Genomic DNA, 24,432 nt, shown 5'->3' on the forward strand with positions numbered 1-24,432 from the left:
TTACAATGGGAATACACGTGAAGGACATAGGAATGGGACCAACACAAACTATTTTCAGTTAAATATCATTGTTTCTGAATAAAAGAAAGCTGCTAGGGCCAAACCAGAGACAACATCCCATAACACAGAAAGAAGTACATCATAACATACAATGTTTGTCACAAACAGGGATAGATTAAGTCAAAATAGAAAATGCATTATTCCTCATTTTTGTCTGCAGGCTGCAGCTTTTCAACATAGATATCAGGATACAACTTCTACAGCTGTATCATAGAGGTATCCTCACCTTCTACAGGTGCATCATAGAGGTATCCTCACCTTCTACAGGTGCATCATAGAGAGTATCCTCACCTTCTACAGCTGCATCATCGAGAGTATCCTCACCCTCTACAGGTGCACCATAGAGAGCATCCTGACCCTCTACAGGTGCACCATAGAGAGCATCCTGACCCTCTACAGGTGCACCATAGAGAGCATCCTGACCCTCTACAGGTGCACCATAGAGAGCATCCTGACCCTCTACAGGTGCACCACAGAGAGCATCCTGACACTCTACAGGTGCACCACAGAGAGCATCCTGACCCTCTACAGGTGCACCACAGAGAGCATCCTGACCCTCTACAGGTGCACCACAGAGAGCATCCTGACCCGCTACAGGTGCACCATAGAGAGCATCCTGACCCTCTACAGGTGCACCACAGAGAGCATCCTGACCCTCTACAGGTGCACCACAGAGAGCATCCTGACCCTCTACAGGTGCACCACAGAGAGCATCCTGACCCTCTACAGGTGCACCATAGAGAGCATCATGACCTTCTACAGGTGCACCACAGAGAGCATCCTGACCCTCTACAGGTGCACCATAGAGAGCATCCTGACCTTCTACAGGTGCACCACAGAGAGCATCCTGACCCTCTACAGCTGCATGATGAAGACTTGTTTATACATTATTCATACTGCTTTTACTTTTGGTCAGCTTATAATGTTTTGTGTGATTAATACTTTTGATTGAGTTTTTGTTTTGGTTTTACCAACATTTATATGAGTTCTTCTTTCTTAGTGTGACAGTGATTCCTTCACAGTAATTTCTTACTTTTTTTCTTATCTATGCAGCGTGATGTCACACTATACTGATGTTTGAAATAATGAAACCTTTAAAGAACAAAAACCATTGCAAGATCGTGTTTTACACTTAGAAAAGAATACTGCAAAGACAAAGTAAAGCCACTAACATAAAATATTAATGCCCTATGAGTGTGGTGAACTGTTTTACACCCTTTAATTCCTGATTTGGCCCTTAAATATTTTTGAGTCACAGTGTTTGCTTCATTGGCATGACCTAAAATAATATAAACACATGAACATTTAAATATTCTACATGTGTTATAAACAATTCATTAATAGTAACTGGTCTTATTTGCTACATTTTAAAATGTTGATCTAAACTGAGTTTGTATAGATGTTATTATCAGCACATAATATTGAATTATTACACCGATAAATGCAAAGAAACAGTGAACGTGCAGTCGTGATAAAGTCACTTCAGGATTATTTGGGTTACATTGGATTATTGTGTAGTTATATAAAGCGGCTGCACGGGATTGGTGGCTGGAGCCGAGCATGCGCAGAGTGTCGCCTCGCATTTAACAACACAAGAAACCACAAACGTATTTACGGAGTTTAAAGTGAACAGTGAGAGTTTTAAAGGAAAAGAAAGCAACCTGTGAAGAGTCCAGGTGAGTTTGTGTTTTTCCCGCGGTTCGGCTCGGTTCGGCCCGTTTCTGTGTGTGTGTGTGAGACTGAGAGAGGGGTGTGTGTGCTGGGTTTATTCTCCGTGCGCTGTAAATGGAATTAAGAGAAAGGAGGACGCTGCATCATGGTGTATTCAGCAGCAGTTAGTGTTAAAGCAGCTCTCGGTGCATGGTAGTGCTTGAGGCCGCCGCTCTGGAAGTTTCTCCGGCCGCACGCACCCAGCTGCCGGCCAAAAACTGAACACTATCCCGGCCTTTTTATCGGGAACAAAATGTTCTTCTATCCGAACATGAAGCTTCTGCTTTAATACCTGCGCGCAGCCCCTCAACTCCAATGGCGTCAAAAATTTATATTTTAACATTTGTATTAATTATTTCTTCTTCATTCAGGATTTGACAACTTTTGTTGCTTTTTAATTTAAATTGTGGACACTAGTAACAACTCAAGTTGATTATTTGTTGTGTTGACAAAAAGTGTTCACTAATAAAAACAGACTTGCAGTGTTATTCAGGAGGCTGAGTGTTGAGTCTGCACGTATGTTTGAATGTGATGAAGGCTTTTTGTTTGTTTGTTTGTTTGTTTGTTTGTTTGTTTGTTTGAGTCTTCATCACCCGCTGAGAGAACCCCCCCCACACACACACACACACACGGTCCTCTGGAACGCTTTGTACCGTTTTTACTTTCGCGCGGTTTTAGATGCTCGACGGGCTGATCCGTTAATGAGATAAAAAAAAGTGCACACTCAGCACTTGTGTGTTAAGTTCTATAAATACACTGTAAAGGTTCTGAGAGCTAATATGTTCCGACCTGTAACGTATAAGTCTGCGTTGTGCATATTAACTGAAAGAAGATGTAGACAATGTGTTTGGAGTATGTGTGTCTGTTGAAGCCTCAGAACCTTCAATGTGCACCTTCTATTTTTACAGTTGTATCCTAAGTAGCCAGGATGTTGATGCCGCACAGGTTAAAGGCCAAACTGCTCAGTTAGGAATCCCCTCTGCAAACTAAAACAGTTAGTCACTGAAATGTGTCAACATCGCCTACCCTTTCTGATGATAATACCCTCCCCTTTAACTGTAGTCAGGGTGAAACCTTAGCATTTCAAATGTTAGTGAAGAGTCACGTTTTGTTGGTGTGGATTCATAATCTGTATAAAGGCAGTAAAGTGTTTGGGAATTCCATCTAATGAGTGGTCCCCCCACCTTAAATCACGTTATGTGTCTTAGAAACAGCACTCTGTTCTTTCACTAGGTATAATGTCTTGTTTTTTCAAATTGATGTCCACCTTTTTTACAGTATGTGTATACCCGACATGGGCAGATGACAAAAAGAGACGAGCGGAAAAAGAACCATTGCATCCGCGATCAATCATCAGCAATATGTGATACTTTCAGTATTTGATAATCAAATATTACCTTTACAGAAACTGGAATACATGTAATATAAATGTAACCGCGGCTGTGCACATGGCCTCAAGTTAGCTGTTCTACTGATCAAATTTGCCCTATTTCTCAAATCTATCAAACAGCAGAACTCAGATTCAATTAGAAACACGACACAGTTGGCAGTCAACAAAAAGGATCAAGACAAGGATTTACTCCCAAGAGTATGATATTTATTTATAAATATCAGACAAATATAATACATTACAAACAGTACATCAACCAGTAAAAGCAACAATTTATGAGGAATTCATCAACAACAAGAATATTATGTAAAATGGTATCCAGCCGAGAAAAACTGACTAAACGAGCGCAGACAATTACTGTTGAGTGGGGAAACAAGCAGGTAAAATCTAAAGATTACTCACTGCCACTCACACGTGCCCTGTACAGACACATTGACCTGAAAAGAAGGGGATAAATTAGGAAAGGTGCACAAATAAGCCCACACACACACACACACACACAAAACACAGACTGGACATTCTGCTTGGCCAGGGATGCTCAGTGACTGTGTTTTTGTGTGTGTGTGTGTGTCAGTAGGGCACAGCAAGAAAGGATACATCATAGATGTGGGTGTGTACATGAGGCCTGTGGTGGATTTTTATTATTTGCCTACTCTCTTTCACAAATCAAAAATGAATCATTTTAAAACAGCCTGCATTTCTGTCCCACAATCTCCCAATGTGGTCGACTTAAAACTATCACCATATTGTTAGCTGTTCAATTTACAATCTGCCAGTAAGTGTGTAAGAGTTAAGTTATGTTTGTGAATCAAGTTAAATTACATAAACCTTGTGGTTAACGTTTCATATATCCATCCTTGGTGCCTTTTATCTTAATTTCCCAGATCAGTTTGAGAACGTAGCAGTGGTCTGATAAAATTATTTTTTTGTTAATGGTCCTACAGAGGGGAAACGTCAATCTGCATTTTTTTTTAGCCACACTGATTTTAACTAGAAGTCATGGCTGTATCAATCACCATTACAAACTTAGCGGGAGTGTTTACGTGTTTGGCATAATGACGTACAATGACCTCGACAACTTCTGTAGTCCTATTCAGCCACTTGTTAACAACCATTGTTTTCAGACACGTAAACTCGTCAAAAATCACCGGTGAGGGGGGGGGGTGGTCACTGCTGATGTATTTAATGTCGCAGAACAAAACGTGATCCGTGTCTTAAACTTGTGTCAACCACAGACCTTATTTCGAGCTATTTTCCAAAATCCTACGGAGAAATCTCTGAGACGAGGGAACCGGAAAGGGTCAAATGCTAAATCGCTCCCGGGTTTTAGGACTTGTTCCTGCACCACTCTATTGGCTAGCGACCTAACAAATTGAAGGCGATAGGCTAAGGAGCTCTAAGCGGTTGACCATCAACAACAGAGCCAGCCAGCTAACCAATCAGAGCAGACTGGGCTCTGGTTTCAGACAGAGGGTGAAAAGAGGTGCTGCGGCAGTATGAGAAAGATAAAGAGCTTTCTGAACATTAAAGCATGGAGACAATATGTCCTCTTTAAGGTACCGTCAATATCTGAAGCCTGTATAATTGAGTAGCACAGTCTTGTAAACAAACTGCTGTCAGCAGGTTTAACACTACCTGCTGTACAACAGATGAACATGAAATGATTTATCAATAAGAATCACATATTCACACATCAGTGTGCGTTTAAAAGCTCATAGCCTAACCCTGTTCTCTATATGGAGATCAGGACGGATCAGAACTGTGGCTTATGGATGATTCAGTGGTATTCGAATTTCAAACACTCCCACACACACTAGACCTTCTGCTCGACTGGTCATGCTAAAGATGACAGTGTGTGAGGGTAACGGTCCGGTGGGAGGTTAATGTGTCGGGAGGGATGCTGCTTTTAGTGAAGCTCCCGATTTGTTTGTGGAAAGGAATGTGTTACTTTTGCTAATTTCATATCTGTGCCTAGGGGTTGAACAATGGGTTCATTTGTGCAAGCTCTCTGAATGGGATCGATGAGGCGTTGCCTTTCGGTTGTTTAGATGGTGTCGATAGACATGTGTAGGCACCTATACAACACAATAACTTCATAATTGTCACATCTCTTTTTGCACAATTTTATTTATCTTATTTGCACCATGTATGTTGAGTTGTTGGAGGAGCATGGGATATAAGATTTTCATTGCCAACATATGCGTTGTATATGCTGTGCATATGACCAATAAAACCTTGAAACCTGAAACCATCAAACTGTAAATTTACAGTTTGATGGTTTACACATCTAGATAATTAAACCACCTTCAAAGTGTTTAATTATCTAGATGTGTAAAATAAAATCACACCTTGGAGATCTTTCGCCTACATGAATAACTGAAATTGCTTGATTGTATTGTTGATCATTTTACATGAATCTGGATTTTGCAAGTATTTCAAGGGGGCTTAATAAATACAGCAAACATATTTCAGAGTAAAAACTGTTTGACCCTCAGACTTAGACAGACAGCTATAAATGTCACACTACTAATCCACTCGTACTACAATGGTTGAATGATGTGTAAAAGGCAAACAATAATCCAGCCTGACTAGTTTCCACACACACACACACACACACACACACACACACACACACACACACACACACACACACACACACACACACACACACACACACACACACACACACACACACATACACTTTGCATCCATTACTGCAGGGTAGTTTGGAGTTATGCAATACTAGCATGCTGTAGTCAAAAGCAAACAGGGTAAACAACTGATAGCTCCAGGGGCTGCAGGGTGGAGCTGGGGAACACACACACACACACACACACACACACACACACACACACACACACACACATACAGGCTCCAACAGCTGTCCGCTCACATAAACCACATACATGAACACAGGGTCTCATTCAAACGTTCCCTCCATGTTGAACACATGGTCATTGCTGTGGGACATGCACCGGTTTGCGCATGTCAACCCAGTGCATCCAACATGTTTTAGGCCTTATGTCACATCAAACTGTAAATGTACAGTTTGCTCAAGAACTATTTAATGACTTGTTAGAGCACGCTGATTGGCAAATGATCAGACAGTGCAGATGCATCAAACGCAGCGCAGGCACGACACATACCAGGATACTTAGGTCTACTTAACAGAGCAGGCTTGGGGAGTAATTGATCACCTTTAACAGGATTACGTTATTACGATACAAAAAAGGTAACTATTACCCTTCAGTTACATAAAAAAGGATGTAATCAGATTACTGTAACTTTTATAAAAAAACTGTTGATTACGAGCAGGATAACAATGTCACTCAAACCATAACGCCTACTGCCTGGTTTTCACTTTCTTTGGTTCATTTGTTCTGTTTTTAATTCTGTGTGTGGGAGCTTAGCTGTGTGTGTTAAACTAAAACGGAGCATTTTCTGTCAGCTCAGATTTTATTTCTCTTTTTTACACTCTAGTATGTGCTCATGTGTTCCAGTGTCAGTGTGTATGCTGCTGCCTGAAAATGCTTCATGAGAGGCAGCTTCTCCTATAGATAAAATAATCTTTCATGCTAAATATCTTGGTTTCTTATCTTTTATGGTCAAATTGTTCTATTGTCTTACAGAATACACTTAAGTTGAAACATCATATTGTTGCCTTTCATTTGTTTGCATTGCATTAATATCAAGGTAATGGAAAAGTAACAAAAAGGAGATCATGCGAGTGTTTTCCTGCTTCATTCAAAGGCTTCCTTCAATCCCTATCGGATTTTAGGCAATATAAAAATTGAAGGATTACCATTTTCCCTTTATAATCATAATGAGATATGTTTAACAACTTCCTGTTCTAGGTTTGAATCCTTTTAAGCAGCTGTTGTGTTGTGTGTTGTAGGGATGAAGTTCCCTGTGGATCTCCTGGCTGGTGTCAGCCAATCAGAGATGGAGCGGTTGGCCAACGCCTACATGAACAGCCTCCTCTTCAGCGACCCCGACTGTGCTGATCAGCTCCGAGTCTCCGACTCCTCCCAGGTAGACACTGCCTCCTAACTGGACCAGAGTGCTGTCGGTCAAACACACAGATGGACAGGGACAAAGAACTTATTTTTAAACTCAAAGTTACAGAGAGCCCATGCAAAACAAGTTGCTGAAGAACGGCACACCACAACCAGCCTAAACAACATACAAAATACTAAATACCCACCTAACCCCATAATAGAAAAATACAGAGCAGACAGTCAAAATGTGCAGCTCAGCTATTGATTTAACATCGAACACTATCTGAAGGGTGTATTAGAGCCACTTGTACTTTAGTATTGTTATTTTAGGCTACTGTATACTTACTAGTCCACTACACAAGTTACTAGTTGCTTTACATATTTAGATTGTAAATACAAATTATAGTCAGTAATAAATGATGATGTATTCATATATTGTAGATGAAACTACCAAGCAGTATTTAAAGTCATTCAAATGAGCTCGGCTTTTACCAGCTGCAGCATTACATGATGAATATTTATACATTGATAATAATAATACATAATATTGCAATAGATATCGTTCTGCAGAAAATACTTCTTTTACTTTTGGTACTTTTTGATTGTTGTGACATTTTAATCCTGCTAGTAATCCCCATTTTTAGAAATGTAACAGTAATCTGATTACTTCCTTTTTTAATGTGACTAGGGAAATGCAGTTATTATTATTATTATTTTATGTAATTGTAATGTTAAAAATAAAAATAGGGTTCATATCTACATTATAAGCCTTCAATAGCAGAGTGTGAATTTAGTTATCACAACACAAACCAACAATTATCAGTCGTGGCTTTATTCATGCTTAATAGATGATTTAGTTAGATCGATCTTTTCTAATAAAGGGCTGGAGATGATCTAGAAAAGTGAAATGTAAATGAACTAATCAGTCATGAGTTATAACATGCACTACTTTATTACACATAATAAGACTCCATCCTTACACATGTTGCTACACCGGAAATGTCTGATGGAGAAATATTATCATTACTAATCACTATGACTTTTCTCCTCTAACTCCCTTTTTCTTTCATTACATCCTCCTTCACCCCCTTACTTAATTTCTGTTTACCTCCTTTTCTCCCTTACCTCCTTGATTTATTCTGTACCTCCTCCTCCCTCCTGTACCGCATTCTGTTCTTCTCTACATTTTTTTCCTCATGAATCTCCTTTGCCTCCATACCTCCTACTCTACCTTGTCCTATCCAGCACCAGACACTTTCTACGCTGCTATGGACAGTCTTTTGCACTAATGTACATTTTACATCCATCATTCCAGTGACTGTTAGTTTGTATATGTTGACTGTGTGCTTTTATTTATGCCTCTTAATGTGTGCATATGTATATATGTGTCTATGTTGATTATGTTACCAATTAAGAAACCACTTCAGCATTATCATTTGTTCTTTTTTTATTATTTATAGGTTTGTCTTTTGAGTTAAATTATTATTATTATTATTTTATAGTATTCTATAAACTACAGACAACATTTCTCTGTGTTGGAATGGCTGCCATTAAGGTAGAGATAAAGATTTAAGGAACCTTTGGAGTGGTCTCTTCATTTTTTCTGGAGCTGTACATATATGTATATCTTTTTTTTAATACAGTGGTATGCAAAAGTTTGGGCACCCCTCTGAGATTTCATGACAATTTGCTTTTCCTTTATAATAGAAGATCACAGCAACAACATTTGTTTTCCTACAAAGATGTAGACGTTTTAGTGTTTTCCAGACCAAAATTCTTAGGGTAGCATTACATAGTTTTATTATAATAAAATAAAATGCAAAAAATGGGATGTGCAAAAGTTTGGGCACCCTTATAAATAGCATTCATTTCAACACCTGTACGGATTTATAGCTGACAGGTTGCTGCACAAAATTGCTTTGATTAGCTCATTAGACCTTCAATTACAAAGACAGGTGGAACCAATCATGAAAAAGGCTATTTAACATAGGTAATAGCTGGCTGTGCCTGGCCTAGGTTCTTTCTTAGGGAGTGGCAAGATGGGGACCTCAAAACAACTCTCCACTGACCTGAAAGCTAAGATAATCCAACATTATAAATTAGGAGAAGGGTACAAAAAATTATCTGACAGGTTTAAACTGTCTGTCTCCACAGTCAGAAACGTAGTTGTGAAATGGAAGGCCACAGGAACAGTCCGTGTGAAGGAAAGATGTGGTAGGCCGACAAAAATAGGGGAAAGGCACAGGCGAAGGATGGTGAAAATGGTCACAGAGAAGCCACAGACCACCTCCAGAGAACTACAACAACATCTGGCTGCTGATGGTGTAGTTGTTCACCGTTCCACAATCCAGCGTACTTTGCACCAGGAAGAGCTCATTGGAAGGGTGATGTGCAAAAAGCCTTTCCTGAGTGTTAATCACAAGAAGAGTCGCATGAGGTATGCAAAAGCACATCTGGACAAGCCAGAAGCATTTTGGAACAAAATACTGTGGTCAGATGAGACCAAGATTGAGTTATTTGGTCATAACATGAACAGGTATGCATGGCGAAAAAAACACACTGCATTCAATGAAAAGAACTTGTTGCCCACTGTAAAATTTGGTGGAGGATCTATCATGTTATGGGGCTGTGTGGCTAGCACAGGTACTGGAAAACTTGTTAAAGTTGAGGGCCACATGAATTCCTTACAGTACCAGGAGATTCTTGACAAGAATGTTCTAGAGTCAGTCACAAAGTTGAAGCTACGCCGGGGTTGGATTTTTCAGCAGGACAATGATCCTAAGCACCGATCAAAATCCACCAAGGAATTCATGCAGAAGCACAGGTACAATGTTCTGGAATGGCCATCCCAGTCCCCAGACCTTAACATCATTGAAAATGTATGGATTTATTTGAAGAAGGCTGTCCATGCACGGAGGCCAAGAAACCTGACTGAACTGGAGACGTTTTGTGTGGAAGAATGGGCCAAAATACCACCTGCCAGGCTTAAGGGACTTGTCTGTGGCTACAGGAGGCGTCTACAGGCCGTTATTGCAGCAAAAGGAGGCAATACTAAATATTAATGGAATTATTTCTTAGGGGTGCCCAAATTTATGCACATGCCTATTTTTGTTTGAATGCACATAAACATGTTTCTGTTTGACCAATAAAAGTTATTTCACTACTGAGATGTTTCTGTTACCATAAGGTATAACATATGTTAAAATGAAGTTGCTGCTTCAAAAGCTCAGCAAGTGACAAACTGATGCAGTGGTTTTCCTAAGGGGTGCCCAAACTTTTGCATACCACTGTATATATATATTTGTATTTTTTATTCCTCTGGATTGTGGGAAACAGTATTTCGATCTCTCTGTCGGTACACACAAACTGAAGGTTGACTTTGACTTTGACTGACTTCCCGTTACATGAAATCCGTGTTGTCCCCAACCCTGGCTGTCAGTCAGTAAAGCCCCCCACCAAATATCTGATTTGTGATGTTGTGTCTCTCCTCAGGTCACCATAGACGTTTCCAGTGTGGGCTTCGCCCCTCTGTATGGGTCCAGTGATAAGGAGCGTGTCCTGGCTCTCTTCTCTCCCTCTGACCCCATCACTGCTGTGGCTCTGTTCCTGCTGGACAGGTGGTGGACGGTGGACGACCTCCTCAAGACAGCAGACCCTGATCGAGATGGAGCTATGAAGGTATGACCACATATTTCTCCTGTTAGGAAACATCAATCTCTCTCTCTATTCATATCCATTCAATCTGATCAGAGAGATCTGCTACCAGTCCATAGTCCTTCTCCCACATGTTCAGTGTCCAGTGCAGGGTGAGTGTAGAACTTCCACAGTGTGAGGCTGTTTCCTGGCCACTGCACTTTGTTAACTCTGTGTAACTCTTTCTGTCCCCTCGTTTAACATGTTTTTGATTAGAAGCCTGAAGAAGCCAGATGTTTAGGCTTTTCTAAAACTAGTAAATGTCCCAAGTTTTTATGTTTTACAAAACAAAGTGACTAACCGAGACTACTTATCACACCGAACACAAGTTCACTTTAAGCTTCCGTTGACTTTTTACTTCTGGAGATTGCATTTAGGCTTGAAATGTCATAAAAGTGGTGTTACTATGTGGAGATTATCCTGCTGAACAAAACCTGTGAGTATCATAAATGTGTGCCTATTCTGCCATATCCAGACTCAAATGAAAAGTCCCAGAGCTTTTTGTTCAAAGGAGCCCTTGTGATGCTACATTTTGTGTTGCCCTACATAAATGCATTACCCCTCCAGGTTGCAGGTTGATTTATGTGTCACTTTGACCTAATGTGACATTACTTATGGAAGGATGCTGTACTTTGCAAAGGAGAGAGCAGCTCCAAAATTGCTCTCGAGAATCATCTGTTTCTCCAGGCCTTCTTCCTCAGTTAACTCTCTCAATCTACATTTTTGCGCCCCATCCCTATGTTCATTTATCTTCAGATTTTCTCGTCCCTGTATGTGTTACTGTTCTCTTTTTGTCCCCCCCCCCCTCCTCCTATTGAAAAGCGTCCTTGGGTTTCCTGAAAGGCTCTACATAAATCCAAGCTATCATTGTTATAAATATCAAAAACAAATGCTTTAAAGTGCACTGTTGAGTTGTGTTCAGATATTGTATGTGACGATGACGCAAAAAGATGTGCCGACATTTAAAAAATAAATAATGCATAGTGTTTCAAGGGCAAGTTTTACATAGTGACATCACTATGTCACACTTGCGCTTCTATTGGCTAGCGCTCCAACACATTATACGTGATAGGCTAAGGGGGGGATCATTTCTAAGCGGTTGATCAATCATAACAGAGCCGCCCAGCTATCCAATCAGAGCAGACTGGGCTCTGGTTTCAGACAGAGGGTGAAAAGAGGTGCTGCAGCACAGGCAGTATGAGAAAAATAAAGAGCTTTCTGAACATTAAAGCATGGAGACATGTCCCAGGAGAGACACTACATACTGATATTAAGCTGAACATGGGCAGGTGTGGGGAGGGTGAAGAGATGAACAAGTGTTGGCTCTGACGGGTGGGAGATATTATGAAAGAAATATGTTTATGAACATTATTTAACTTAATCTATCCTTATACTCATGATGAGTATTGCCTCCAGCATGCCTGTTTTTCTCACAGCAGGTACTCCTCAAAAACATTATTTTAATGGTGATCCAGTGACAAAATTAATTGTCCTTATTTTAGTTTTTTGTGATACAACACCCAACATGTTACAGGATGCTGTTATATTGAGAGTAACATTGTCTCCATGTGTGTGTCCCTCAGGTGGAGACGGTAGGAGAGAGGATAGTTTTATACATCCTCAATCGTGTCGTATACAGAGCCAAGGAGATGAGCTCTGAAGAGCTCCCCTTTCTCTGCCATGGAGAGAAAGATCATGCAAAGATCCTCTGGAGAAATGGAGAGGCTGTCGGCTTCTACTCAGTCAAACCACAAGGTACTGTCTTGCATGCTAAATGCATCTCCACAGAAATACCCCAAACCGTTATGTAGTATCTATGAAGATGTCTCTCAAGGTTTGAGAGCTCCAGTTCATGTGTTCTCCATTAAAAACATATATTTTTTCACTTTTCCGACAATAAGCAGTATATGTCAAACAACAGAATAAACAAGCGACACCATCACAGTACAATACAACAATAGTGTTGCCAGACATGTTATTTAGACTTTCAAGAAATAAACAGACAGTGACTTATTAATGCATAGTGTATTTTGTTCACAAATAATTAAGGTTAGTAGAACAGGCGTTTCTAATAGTAGTTGAGTAGGTTGTATATAAAATCATACTAATTTCCAGATAAATGTCTCTCCATCTCATGAATTTGTTTACTGATTTTGATCCATTGGTCTAATATAGGAGGATCGGCTTGTAACCAAATACGAGTAATTGCTAAAGTGAATATTTTCAGAAGGTATCTATCCCTCCCTTGAATCACTTTCATCGTTACATATTGTCTAAATAAAACCTCCTAGGTTTTGAACCTCAAGATGGATTAAAGATATTTTTCAATGCTGTTTCACTAGTGATTCAAGCACAGTCCACTTTTTCATTTGCTGCCATCAAGACATGGAATATGCCTCCAGCTGAGCGTAAAACCTGCACAGACTTTCACTCGTTTTACACAAAATATTGAAATTGAGCAACCAGTCTTACCAACATTACCGTAGGTTGGGATTTTATTTGAAACAAATTGTTATATTCATGAATTGTTCTGACAAATCTGCACCGAAACAACTGAGACGTTGACTTTAATTAAATGTTAGTTGAAAGCAATAATAATAATAAGTTTAAATAGACATTTTAGATTCAACTTAATATCATTGCTTTGAACTAACCTAATACAATTATGTGAAATTTGTTGACATAATACATTTAATCAAAGTCATCGTTTCAGTTTTGTCAGTGTAGACTATTATCTGTTTTAGAGTCAAGAGCCTGCATAATGTTTTTGATTGTTGTATGTGTACCTGCAGATGCATCTGATCTAATAGCTAAATCTGGCCTAGATCATCTCTTCTCTTTATGTAGTTCTATGCATGGGTCTTGTTTATTAAAAACATAATTATACCTTTTTGTTTCCTGTGTAGGTACCTATTCTAGTCCCTATTCAACCAGAGGCTATCAGCTCTCGGTCATGGACTCCATATTTGTTAGAAAGAGTCAGCGTGGGCAAGGCTTTGGCCTCCAGATGCTGGAAGACTTCGTGCTCAATTCCAAAGAGGACTGTCTGGGTTTGCGATACCCGCTCACCAAACCCATGTATAAAGGTACATGATGCACATTATGGATAAGGACAATGTGACTTCTTACAGACAGCTGTGTTTGTGCTGGTGTTTCATACACCAGCACAAACCCCTTCAATACACTGCTCTCTGTTTGTAGTGTGTGAGAAGTACCTGTGCCAGTACCCAGGAGACACACATCTGCTGTGGGAGGTGGAGAGCATCGGGGCCCCCAACCAGAGGACCAACATCTCGAGCAAGATCCAGGCCATGGGTCAAATTGGTAAGAAAGACCTTAAATCGGTATGTTTCAAACAATTGTATCATCCTGAAATACAGTGGTTAAGTAATGGGTCCTTAAACCCAGACTTTTAACACTTCTGGTAAATACTCCACTGGTGAATGTCCAAAGCTTAGTTGTTTTTTTGACGCTGGTTGCTAATAATCGACAAAAAAAACGTTGTCGCGCCGACACGAGTCTGCCTTTAGCTTAGCGTTGGTGGAGCGCAGCCATGATACTGTGATGTAGTTTTGTTATAGCATTACGTTAGCATTTTATTTCTGCCAATTGCATTTACGCTTCAAAAATCACTAAGTGATCATAAAGATTATCCTGCGGCCTAAGAGCTTATTTTCTTCAAAATACCGGAATCCCACAGGGAAATCCCTAAGCTTTTTGTTGAGGGAACCCATGTGACTCCTACAAAAATACACTGTATACTCAAATGATTTATTTTACATCGCCAAAGAATCCACTGCAAAATGATTTTCACCATTGATGTCTGAGCATTGACACAGCCTGTCTACCTGTATTTCTCAGCAGTATCCAAGAGTCTGACGTTCACAGAGGAATCCCTGGTGTTCACTGAAGTGACTGAAAAGGATGTGGTGATGGAGGCAATCAGCACTCAGATAAAAGAAGCTGAATCTATGGAATGCACGGTTGAAATTGTGGTACACAATAATTGTTCCTTCCAAATTGAAACAAAAGTGTGTTTGAGAAACAAAGTAATTAAAGTAGAAATAATCCCTGTGATTTCTGTTTGTAGGAGGAAGTGACCGTGCTGAGCGCTACCAAAGGTGAGAACGTTAGCATTTTACATCTATGTTAAAAACGTTTCCTTAGATTGCATATTTAAGGTTCTTAATAAGACATTCAGAGCATCAATATAGCCGTAGACAACTATTTGTTATAGACACATTGTATTTGTCTCTGCACAGTGCTCATATAGCTACCAATGATCAGGTTCCCACTTTTGCTGTTAGGTTTGTTAGCATTGTTAGCTACATTAGCTGCTAGCCACCCTCCATGTTGAAAGCCATTTGGAGGCAATCCCTTGTTCATAGATAAGCTCAGATTTCCATATACATAGAAAGTCTTTAATGCATGTATGTTTCAATACATTCATGAACATTGTACTCATTGTTTCAGTTTCAGAGGCGGAGGTGCCCCTTACAGCCCGGGGAAGAAGCAGTGGTTCAAAGCGAAGGAAGATGGCTGAAAAGAATGCAGAGGACAAGATAGACAAAAGAATCAGGTGTGTGTGAATTAAACCATGACACTCCTGGAAAAGGCATGAATGCAATATAAGGAAATTCTATTTGAAATGCTTGTGTGAACTGTATTTTGTGGTGAGTGTTTTGAATCTAAAGATCTGTCATGACAGCTTTGTGGCATCTTGTCAGAGTCACATTTGGAGTGGTTATAACACTGGTCTCTGTGTTTCTTTTACCATGTTATTGTTAAATGTTGAAATTAACAAATGCTATCTAACATCTTTTAGAATTGAAGATATTGAAGCAGAAACCCCCAGAGAGGAGCACGTTGCTGAGTCGCTGCAGACTGAGGTGTGTATATGCAAACTCTCATCACTCTACTTGACCAGGACAGAAACTCGTTCATGGTTTCATTTACTACGTTTATTTTTTAGGGCGTGATCATTGTTGCTCCTGAAGGACAGGATGTAGTTGGTACTGAAGCAACTATATTGGACCAACCAGAAGAAGACGATGTGACATCAGCCCCGGGCTCTGATGAGCCACAAGACGGAGACGATGCCCCCCAGGATCTGAATAGCCGCTCTTGTGACTCACAGATAGCTGTTGAGAATGTGGCGTCGGGAAACGAGGAAGACTCTGCAGTGCTGCCGGTCTCTGAAGACATTATGGAGGTTCCCAAGGAAGCAGAAACTCTGCACAGCGTGGAACAGGCAGAACTAGTTGAGCAGCAGGAGGTCCGTCTATCAACACAAGCAGCAGCAGACAACGGTGAAGCTGAAGAAACAAGAGGAACCGTTGTAAAGGTCAACAAAACTGCACAGACTAAAACCCCCAGACGCAAATCTACACGGCACAACAAGCAGCAGGAGGAGGCGAAGAAGGGACCTACAGCCCAGGATGGACGGATCACTCTGAGAGGGAGAACTGTAGTGAGCACACCCAAAACTACACGGAAATATACACGACGCAGTCAGAGAGTACGTGAGGAGGTTGAGGGAGTTTCTACACCTGAAGCTGTTACTGAGGGAGAAGAACAGGAGGAAAAGATCTCTGTAAAAGAGGATGTGGTTGAGGTGGAAGAACTGGCCGAAGACAAGCTGGAAGAAAATGAAGAGGAGAGAGAGAAACAGCAGGAAGAACCAGCAGTGGAGGCAAGCTCCACTGAGCCTACAGCAGAGACCACACCAACACAGGATCATGAGGATGAAAAAGTGACAGATGACTGTGAGAAACAACAAAAGGGTGAGGAGATGACTCAAGATAAACCAAATGTCTCTGAGGACGAGGCAGAGGAGCCTCCTGTTGTACAGAAAAGAGCTCTAAGAGGCAGAAATAAAGTTGCTACCAAACCAAGCCAAGATCTTCCAAAGCAGGAGGAAGGGGAACAGAAAGTAGAAGAACTAGCAGCAGACCAACCCATGGAGGAACACCAGCAGGTAGAAGAAGAGGAGAAAGCAGACAAATCAGAAGGAGGGATATCATCCGAGGAACAAATTGTAGAAGAAGAAGCTGTTCCAAAGGCAGAGGAAGTCGCTCCTTCTACTGAGGTGAACCTGGAGGAGGGCAAAGAAGCTCAGGTAGAGGAAGAGACTACAGAACCAGAGGAACAGGCGGTCTGTGACACTGGTGTGGCAGAGGACGTGACTCAAGAGCCTGACACAGCTGCTGCTCCAGAGACACCTGATGAGGTTCCTAGTGAGACAGGAGAGCCTCAGGAGAAGGACATCAGCTCTGAAATCCCCAAGCTCCAGAAAGCCACTGTGATCCTGGTGGACATCAAAACAGCATGCCATCATCTTAGTGCCAGGGAGGTGGATGAAGCAGTGGATGGAGAGACTGCTGCTCCAGAAGATCAACACAAAGAGGTGGGTGGAGGGAAGCATGAAAACATTTCAGACGAATCTGCGAAGACTGAGGAGAAGCACAAGATTGAAGAAGAAAATTCTGAAAAAGCAAAAGAAAAGGAATCTGCCATTGTGGCAGAGGAAGAAATGGTTATTGAAACAGGAGAAGAAAAGTCAGCAGAGGAAGAAATGGTTATTGAAACAGGAGAAGAAAAGTCAGCAGAGGAAGGCAACCAGCAGGAGGAGGAAGACACCATGGGTGAGGATATTGGCGAGCAGAGGGCAGAGAAAGCAGAGAAAGACCCCGCTGAGGAGGAGCAGGGTGAGGCGGAATCTGAGGCAAAGGAAGCAGTCGCAGCTCCAGTGGAGTCTGCAGATACAGACATCCCAGCAGGACACCATGCTGAAGAGAGTATTCCACCAGCGGAGGAAAGAGAGGCAATGAGCCTGGGAGAGGAAGAAGGACCAGTTGTAGAAACCAGAGCTCTGAGAAACAAAACTAAAACAAGCGCAGCTACACCAACACGCAAAACCAGACGCGGGAAGGAAGTGGATGCAGAAAACAGTGAAGAAGAAGAAGACGAAGAAGAAGAAGTGACCACACGAACACTGAGACATGGGAGGAAAGCCGTCTCTTACACGCCGAAGGGCAAGTCTAAAAGAAGCCGTAAGCAAGTCCAGGAAGAAGAGGAGAGTGTGGAGGAAACAGGAATAGAGGAAGAAGAGGCTGAAGAAGAGGTTGAGGACAAAGCTCCCTCTGAAAGAGAGGAATGTTTGGAGCCAAAGGAAGGTGTCGAGGAGGCAGCTGCAGAAAAGAGCACTGATGGAAATAAAGAAGAAGAAGCAGGGCTGGGGTCAACCGAGGAGCCACCAACTGAAGAGGTCAAGGAGAAAGCCCCAGAGGAGGATAAGATCGAGCTGGAGAACAAAGAACTTGGGACCTTAGAAGTGGCCAAAGAAGCCCCAGAAGCTGCTGCTGAGGATCATTCAGTAGAGCCTGACCTTGTTGCTGACAGGGCTGTACTCCTAGCTAGAGAAGAAGAGGCAACACCTTCAGTGGAGGAGCAACAAAGTGAGGAAACTGCCCCCCAGCTTCCTGATCTCAAAGACACGCTGGAAAATGACGCCCAGGAAGCAAAATCAGCAGCAGAGGATGGACTTCTTGTCCAAGACACTGCTTCTGAGGCAGAAGAGGAGTCCAGGGAAGAAGCAACGGCTCAGGAGAATGTTCCACAGCCAGAGGTGGTGAAGGTGGAAGAGGAGAAACAGGAAGCAGCGACAGCACGAGCTGCAGATGAGAAGGAGACAGAGGGTGTAGAAGAGGCTGAAAATACTAATGAGCAGGAAGCCACAGTCATGGAAACCAGAACAAGGAGAAGTAGTAGGAAGCAAGCAGTTGAAGCCACGCCAAGAACCCGTGCAGCGAGAAGCAGACAGAAAAAGGGCGATGGAGAAAAGGAGGCAGCTTCAGAAATCCAGGAGGAGGAACCGGCCATTCAGGTCAGGGATCTGAGGAGAGGAAGGAAGAGTATCCCTGATGCACAGACAACCAAAACAAGCCACAAGCAACCTCAGGGTGAAGAAAAGGAAGAGGGGGGAGAGGAACACAAAGCGGTAGATGTGAGGAGAAGAGGAAGAGGCGAAAGGGGCAGAGGAAAAGGTAGGAGAGGAAGAGGTTGCAGAGGTAGACACAGAGAAGGAGGTGGGAGATGTAGAAGGAGAGGAAGAAGAAAAGGGGGAAGAGGTTTCTGCAGCAGAAGATGGAGAGGCACAGGTGGTTGATCAGGAGCAGGGGGAGGGAGGAGAAAAAACTGAACAAGAGGATGGAGAAGCAAAACATGGCCCAGAGGAAGATGTCGTAGCTGCAGAGGAAGAACAGGCAGGCGAGGACACAGAGGCTTTGGCTGGACCACAGGCTGCAGAGGGAGCAGTCCCAACACCAGAGACTGTGGGGGAGGATCAGCCAACCTCCACACCTGAAGGAGCAAAGGAAGAAAACTCCCCACCTGACGAAACTGAAGCAGAGGAAGCTGCAGCTCGGGAAGAAGAACCTACAGAGGCAGGAGCTGATATGGAGAAAGAAGCTGTGGCAGAAGAATCCCTGACAGAGCAAGAGACGGGGGGAGAGGAGACAGCTGAAGACACACCTGCTGCAGAAAAGCAGGATGACAAGGAAGAAGAAGAGGTAGCTGGAGGCGAAATTGCAGAAGGACCCCCAGTAGCAATAAGAGTTCTGAGAAGTGGGCGGAAGTCTGCTGCAGCGAGACGTTCCTCCAAGAAAGCACGCACGCAGGGTCAGACAGAGGGAGAAGCCCCTGAAGAGGCAGAAGCAGAGGAAACGGAAGCTGGAGACACAGAGGTTAGCACAGAAGAGAAGACCAAGGAAGGGGAAGCTGCAGCTCAGGAAGAACCTGCAGAGGCTGAGAAGGAAAAAGAAGAACCTGTGGCAGAGCAAGAGACTGTGGGAGAGGAGTGTGCTCCTGTTGAAGAAACAGCTGAGGACACACCTAATGCTGAAGAACAAGATGGAGAGGAAGAGGTAGCTGGAGGAGGAATCGCAGAAGAAGAAGAAGAACCAGTCACAAAAACAAGTGTTCTGAGAAAGGGAAGGAAGTCTGCTGCTGCAGCACTTAGCCGTACATTCAATAGAGCCCGGAAACAGAAAGACGAAGAAGCTTCTGCCCCTGAAGACACCGAAGGAGAGGAAGAAGAGGCAAAGCAGGAGGCCCCAGAGGAAGTAAAGGAAAAAGGAGGGAGTGTTGAAACAGAGAAAAAGAAAGATGTGGAAGAGGAAGAAGAGGCAGAGCAGGCTAAGGAGGAAGCAGCATTGCTTGAAGAGGACAGTGTGGAGGCTGCGGAAGAGGAGACAAACACAGCTGAGGAAGAGGAGAGCACAGTCATCGAAGGATCCGCTGCTGCTGCAGAGGAGGAGGAGGATTCTGTGGAGGAAGAGAAAGAAACTCCAGCTGCAGAAAGAGCCCTCAGGAGCAAAGTGAAAACCCCTCCCTCAGCCTCTCCTAAATCCAAAAGACAGAAAGACCAAGAGCTAGAAGACACCCCGCGGAGATCCGTTCGGAAGAAGCCAAGAGTGGACTACAGTGAGAACGATGAGGGGGGAGAGCTAGGGGAGAACAACCCAGAGCGGAAGGATCAGACCGAACCAGAGGAGGGCAGAGACAAGATCCATCTGGTATTGGATTCAGAAGAAGAGGAAAGTGAGGAGGAAGAGAAGGAGCCTGTAGAGACTGGAAAGAGAGTTCTGAGAGGGAGGTCTGTCCCTTCAGTCGTCATCACATCCCCGTATCGATCCAGACCCTGCAGTGCTAAAGTGGAGAGGGCAGAGGTGCATCTGACACGCTCGGCTCAGAAGAGAAGGAACACTGAAGCTACACCGTCTCGCAAATCCAAGCGACTCAGCAGAATTTAAGGAGGATTCCCAGTGTGACACACACACACACACACACACACACACACACACACACACACACACACACACACACACACACACACACACACACACACACACAGAACAGGGTAAATAAATAAAACACACTCTCATACTGTACTGAAGCGTCTGCAGTGCGCAGGCTGACACTGTATGTTTTCATCTTGATTTAAAGCCATGGTGTTATAGAGTGGTGCAAAAGTGGAAATTACATAGCATTTTAGCAGCTCCGTGAGTTCAGTCAACTCTTAATACAACTACAGTTTGTGGTTAGAGGCCTGAAATAAGTTCCGTGGTTATTACAAGCTTACAACAACTTCATGTGTTGTACAACATAAAATACGTCAGTAAACGCCGCACTGCTGAAAGTCCAAATGCTAAGAATTGTCTTAAAGTGCAACTGAAATGAATTTTCATCTATCATTCAAATGAAATTTTGACTTTTTCTTAAACCATCAATCCAACTTGAACTAAATTTTCCGGGCATAACTTGTTAAAACGGCCATTTAAAAGTGTGAATTATGTGGCCTTGGGTGCGAAATTGGCCATGTGACCGTGACGTCATAGGGTTGACTCCCTTATTTGCTGGTATGGCTGGCTGCGAAAACAACATACATTTGATGGACCTATATCTCATCAAGGAACCAAAATTCTGATACAAACATCAGCAGGTCGAAAGAACACACCTCTAACATTATGTGGAAAAACTTTCGTTGAATTTAAGCCACACAAATCGATTTAATATCTATATTGTAGAGGCTCTCTGCACCTCCCGTAGGCTATGGGTAGGCTAATGGAAATGAAAGAAAGTTACCATTTTCGGCACAGGATCGGCGGGCACAAAACAGCCATCGCTTCTACTACACGCTTATTATTATTAAGATGTTATCAATCAAATGACACAATAGTGTATGTTTGCTGTGGTAAACTGGAAAAGATTTGAACATGCCGGTTTCGCAGGTATGGCATTCTGCTGCGCTGTCTTTGACACGTTGAAACCTAACGAAGTGGCACTTTGAAATCCAGCCACTTAAAAAAAACTTGTGTGATAATAAATGTAAGCTTAATAAACAATGGCGTTATCCCCATTATTATGCCGAAATGTATCGATCAACCAGCTACATCTACCTTAGTTCATTTTGTTTATGGCAACGGTTGACAAGGAAGATGCTTTGCTTTGACGCAGGCTCAAGGGTATTTTCTCAGAAGCGAACAGTAAGCGAACACTATTATATGTATATTAAAAAAACAAGTCCAGTAATGTCAGATCTGGAAATTTCCGAAATAAGTGAAAGGAGCGAGACAGATAGTTCTAGTAGGCCTACAGATACAGATGGTGAGTCTGTGGAGTCGGACTATGTTGGTGCCTACCAGGATGAGCCGTTAGCCCTACCGGGCGAAAACGGAAAACAGTTCCAGTATTTTTTTGTTTCGGAAACATGTGCAGAGAGATGCCTTCAGTGAAGCTGCTATTTTTGCAACTAACACCATTTGGCCCTCCAGCAACACAATATTTTCCACTGTGCTTTGATGTCTTAGCCATAGACGCCGCCATTACAGTTAGACTACTAGAACTTCTGTGTCAACCCTATGACGTCACGCATAAAAAAATGAATTCGCACAAAAAGACAAAATGTGGCTCCTTTTGAGCCCGTTTTAACATGACTTCCCGGATAAATTATTATCCAGACAATATCTCATTTTAATCGCAAGGCTTAGAACCTTTAGAATCAGCACCCAAAACTGTGAAATTCCAACAATTAAAATTCGTTTCATAAGTCCTTTAATGACACAAATATGCGCTCTCACGCTAAAGATTAGCCGCTATTAGCTTAGCATGATGAAGTTTGTTTATAGCATTACGTTAGCTGTTTACTTCTGCCTTTCCCCTTTTATTATGCCTGAAATAAGGTCAGTGGTTGACACGAGTTAAAGAGATTTTTATACTTGTTCTATGACATAATATGTCAGTTAATACACCAGTAGTGAATGTCTGAAGCTTTTCTGTTGTAGAAAACAAACAAACGTAATTAAGGTGCAAAAGGGTTCACATTTAGGCCATGTTTACGCGGAAATGATCTGAACGGAAAATGCAAAAGTGGCGTTTGCGTTCTCAATTGTTATTCCGTGTTTAGACGAGCGTTTTGGGGGTGAAATCTGCGTGGAATTCCATGTTGTATGCGAGCCAGGCCGCTAGGTGGTAGTGTGAAACACTGTCACACAACACCACCAAGTCCACGCGGTTCTACCAGTTCTCGTCCAAAGCCGTCTGGTTCGCCTCCGACGAGTCGGCGCATCAACAATTTGATGGAGATTATTAATGCGCTTCTCTGTTCATTAATACCATCTGTAAAGATTTGATACAACGAGCGTTGTCGTGTAAAACAGGGCCTTAGCTTCCATTAGCTTTTTACTTCTGACTCACTTATGCTTCAAACATCATAATATCTCAGTGGAGGTTCTCCTGCTCAACAAAACGTGTAAAAATCATTACCGAGGGTTTGCCACAGAGCTTCTTTTCTGTTATATTCCAAATTCATTGCACCACTCTTTCACTGTCTCTGTTCCAGTATGTTGTAGCATTTAGCCTGCTCCTGTACGCAGATAGTATGGCATCACTGCTGTTATGTGGGACCACAGTGGCCGCTTTGCCAAAAGTACCTTTGCTTCAAAGTTACTGTGTCTATAACTCAAAAACTGTTGTAATTTTCTAATTGCAATCTTCTCAATCATATGTAATGTGTCTACCACCATCATTTGAAGAACTGTAAAACGACAACCCTACCCATCACATCCCAAACTAAACCAGTGTGTTCCACGTTAACTCTGAATGTGAAGTCTGTTGTTACTGCATTTCCAGACTTAACAAACCTTTCTGCAGTTATTATGGGAACCTAGATTATATTTTCGAGATGGGAAAAAAAGAGACTTCATCTGTTCACACTTAGACATGAACACACTCCAAGACACACAATGTATTTCTTTGTTTGTTTTGTAAAAGATAATTCTTATAAGTTGGAGAAATGATATTTTTATATTGTAAAAATGTTTGCATTGTGCAACAAATTTCTCAACTATATGTTTTGGTAATTTTTTACACCGCTGACACCATGTTTAAAGAAAAGGAATCGGGTCTTTTTTAAGACGGATTAGTACTCTGCGAAGGAAGCAGCCATGTTGTACAGGTTGTTTATATTTTGATTTAAAAAAAATATTACCAAAACATGTTCTTGCTTTGCAGCTATCAGCAGAACTCAGGTCTTAATATGAGCTTCTTTTTCTTTACGTCTCACAAGTAGAGATACATGTTATCCACCACGAGGACAACATGTATCGATGTCCTCTTCATGTTGTTTTATTGATGTAATATTTAGTCATCATTATTCATCGTGTCAGTTTAAAAGTTGCTTTTGTTGTTTGTATTATTTGGAAGATAGTGTTTTTTTAGCTGATCTCTGTGTGCTTATATGCAGATTTTAGGTCATTAACTCCTTTTATTTACCTGTGGACTAAAATGATTTGTGAACTTATTTTTCCGTGAGCTGAATAAAAGTTGCTAAAGGTTATTTTCAACTGCTGTGTACTTATTGAGCATGAAACGACACACAATTTTCTCATGGCGTTCAGGAGGGAACTCTGTAATGGATGTGTTTGGACTTGAGCTGCTTCACAAATGATATTCTAGTTGTGTTATTTTTACAATGTTTCCTAGTATATCTTTTATTCTTCTTGAACTTGGAAATAAAGTCGA

At 42.0% G+C, this 24,432-nt stretch overlaps 1 protein-coding gene across 1 annotated transcript; it reads left to right on the forward strand.

The window, feature by feature from the left end:
• Positions 1–1,636: 1,636 nt before the first annotated feature.
• On the forward strand, positions 1,637–24,247 carry LOC134873892 (retinitis pigmentosa 1-like 1 protein). The gene is given in 12 exon segments (XM_063897794.1): positions 1,637–1,736; positions 7,056–7,192; positions 10,651–10,836; positions 12,435–12,606; positions 13,758–13,937; positions 14,053–14,175; positions 14,713–14,846; positions 14,942–14,972; positions 15,325–15,430; positions 15,677–15,740; positions 15,824–18,868; positions 18,870–24,247. Coding segments are annotated over 11 exon segments (5,970 nt in total). The 5' UTR covers positions 1,637–1,736; positions 7,056–7,057; the 3' UTR covers positions 20,664–24,247.
• Positions 24,248–24,432: the final 185 nt, after the last annotated feature.

The sequence above is a fragment of the Eleginops maclovinus genome, chromosome 12 (genome assembly GCF_036324505.1).
Source record: "Eleginops maclovinus isolate JMC-PN-2008 ecotype Puerto Natales chromosome 12, JC_Emac_rtc_rv5, whole genome shotgun sequence".
Taxonomy (NCBI): domain Eukaryota; kingdom Metazoa; phylum Chordata; class Actinopteri; order Perciformes; family Eleginopidae; genus Eleginops; species Eleginops maclovinus.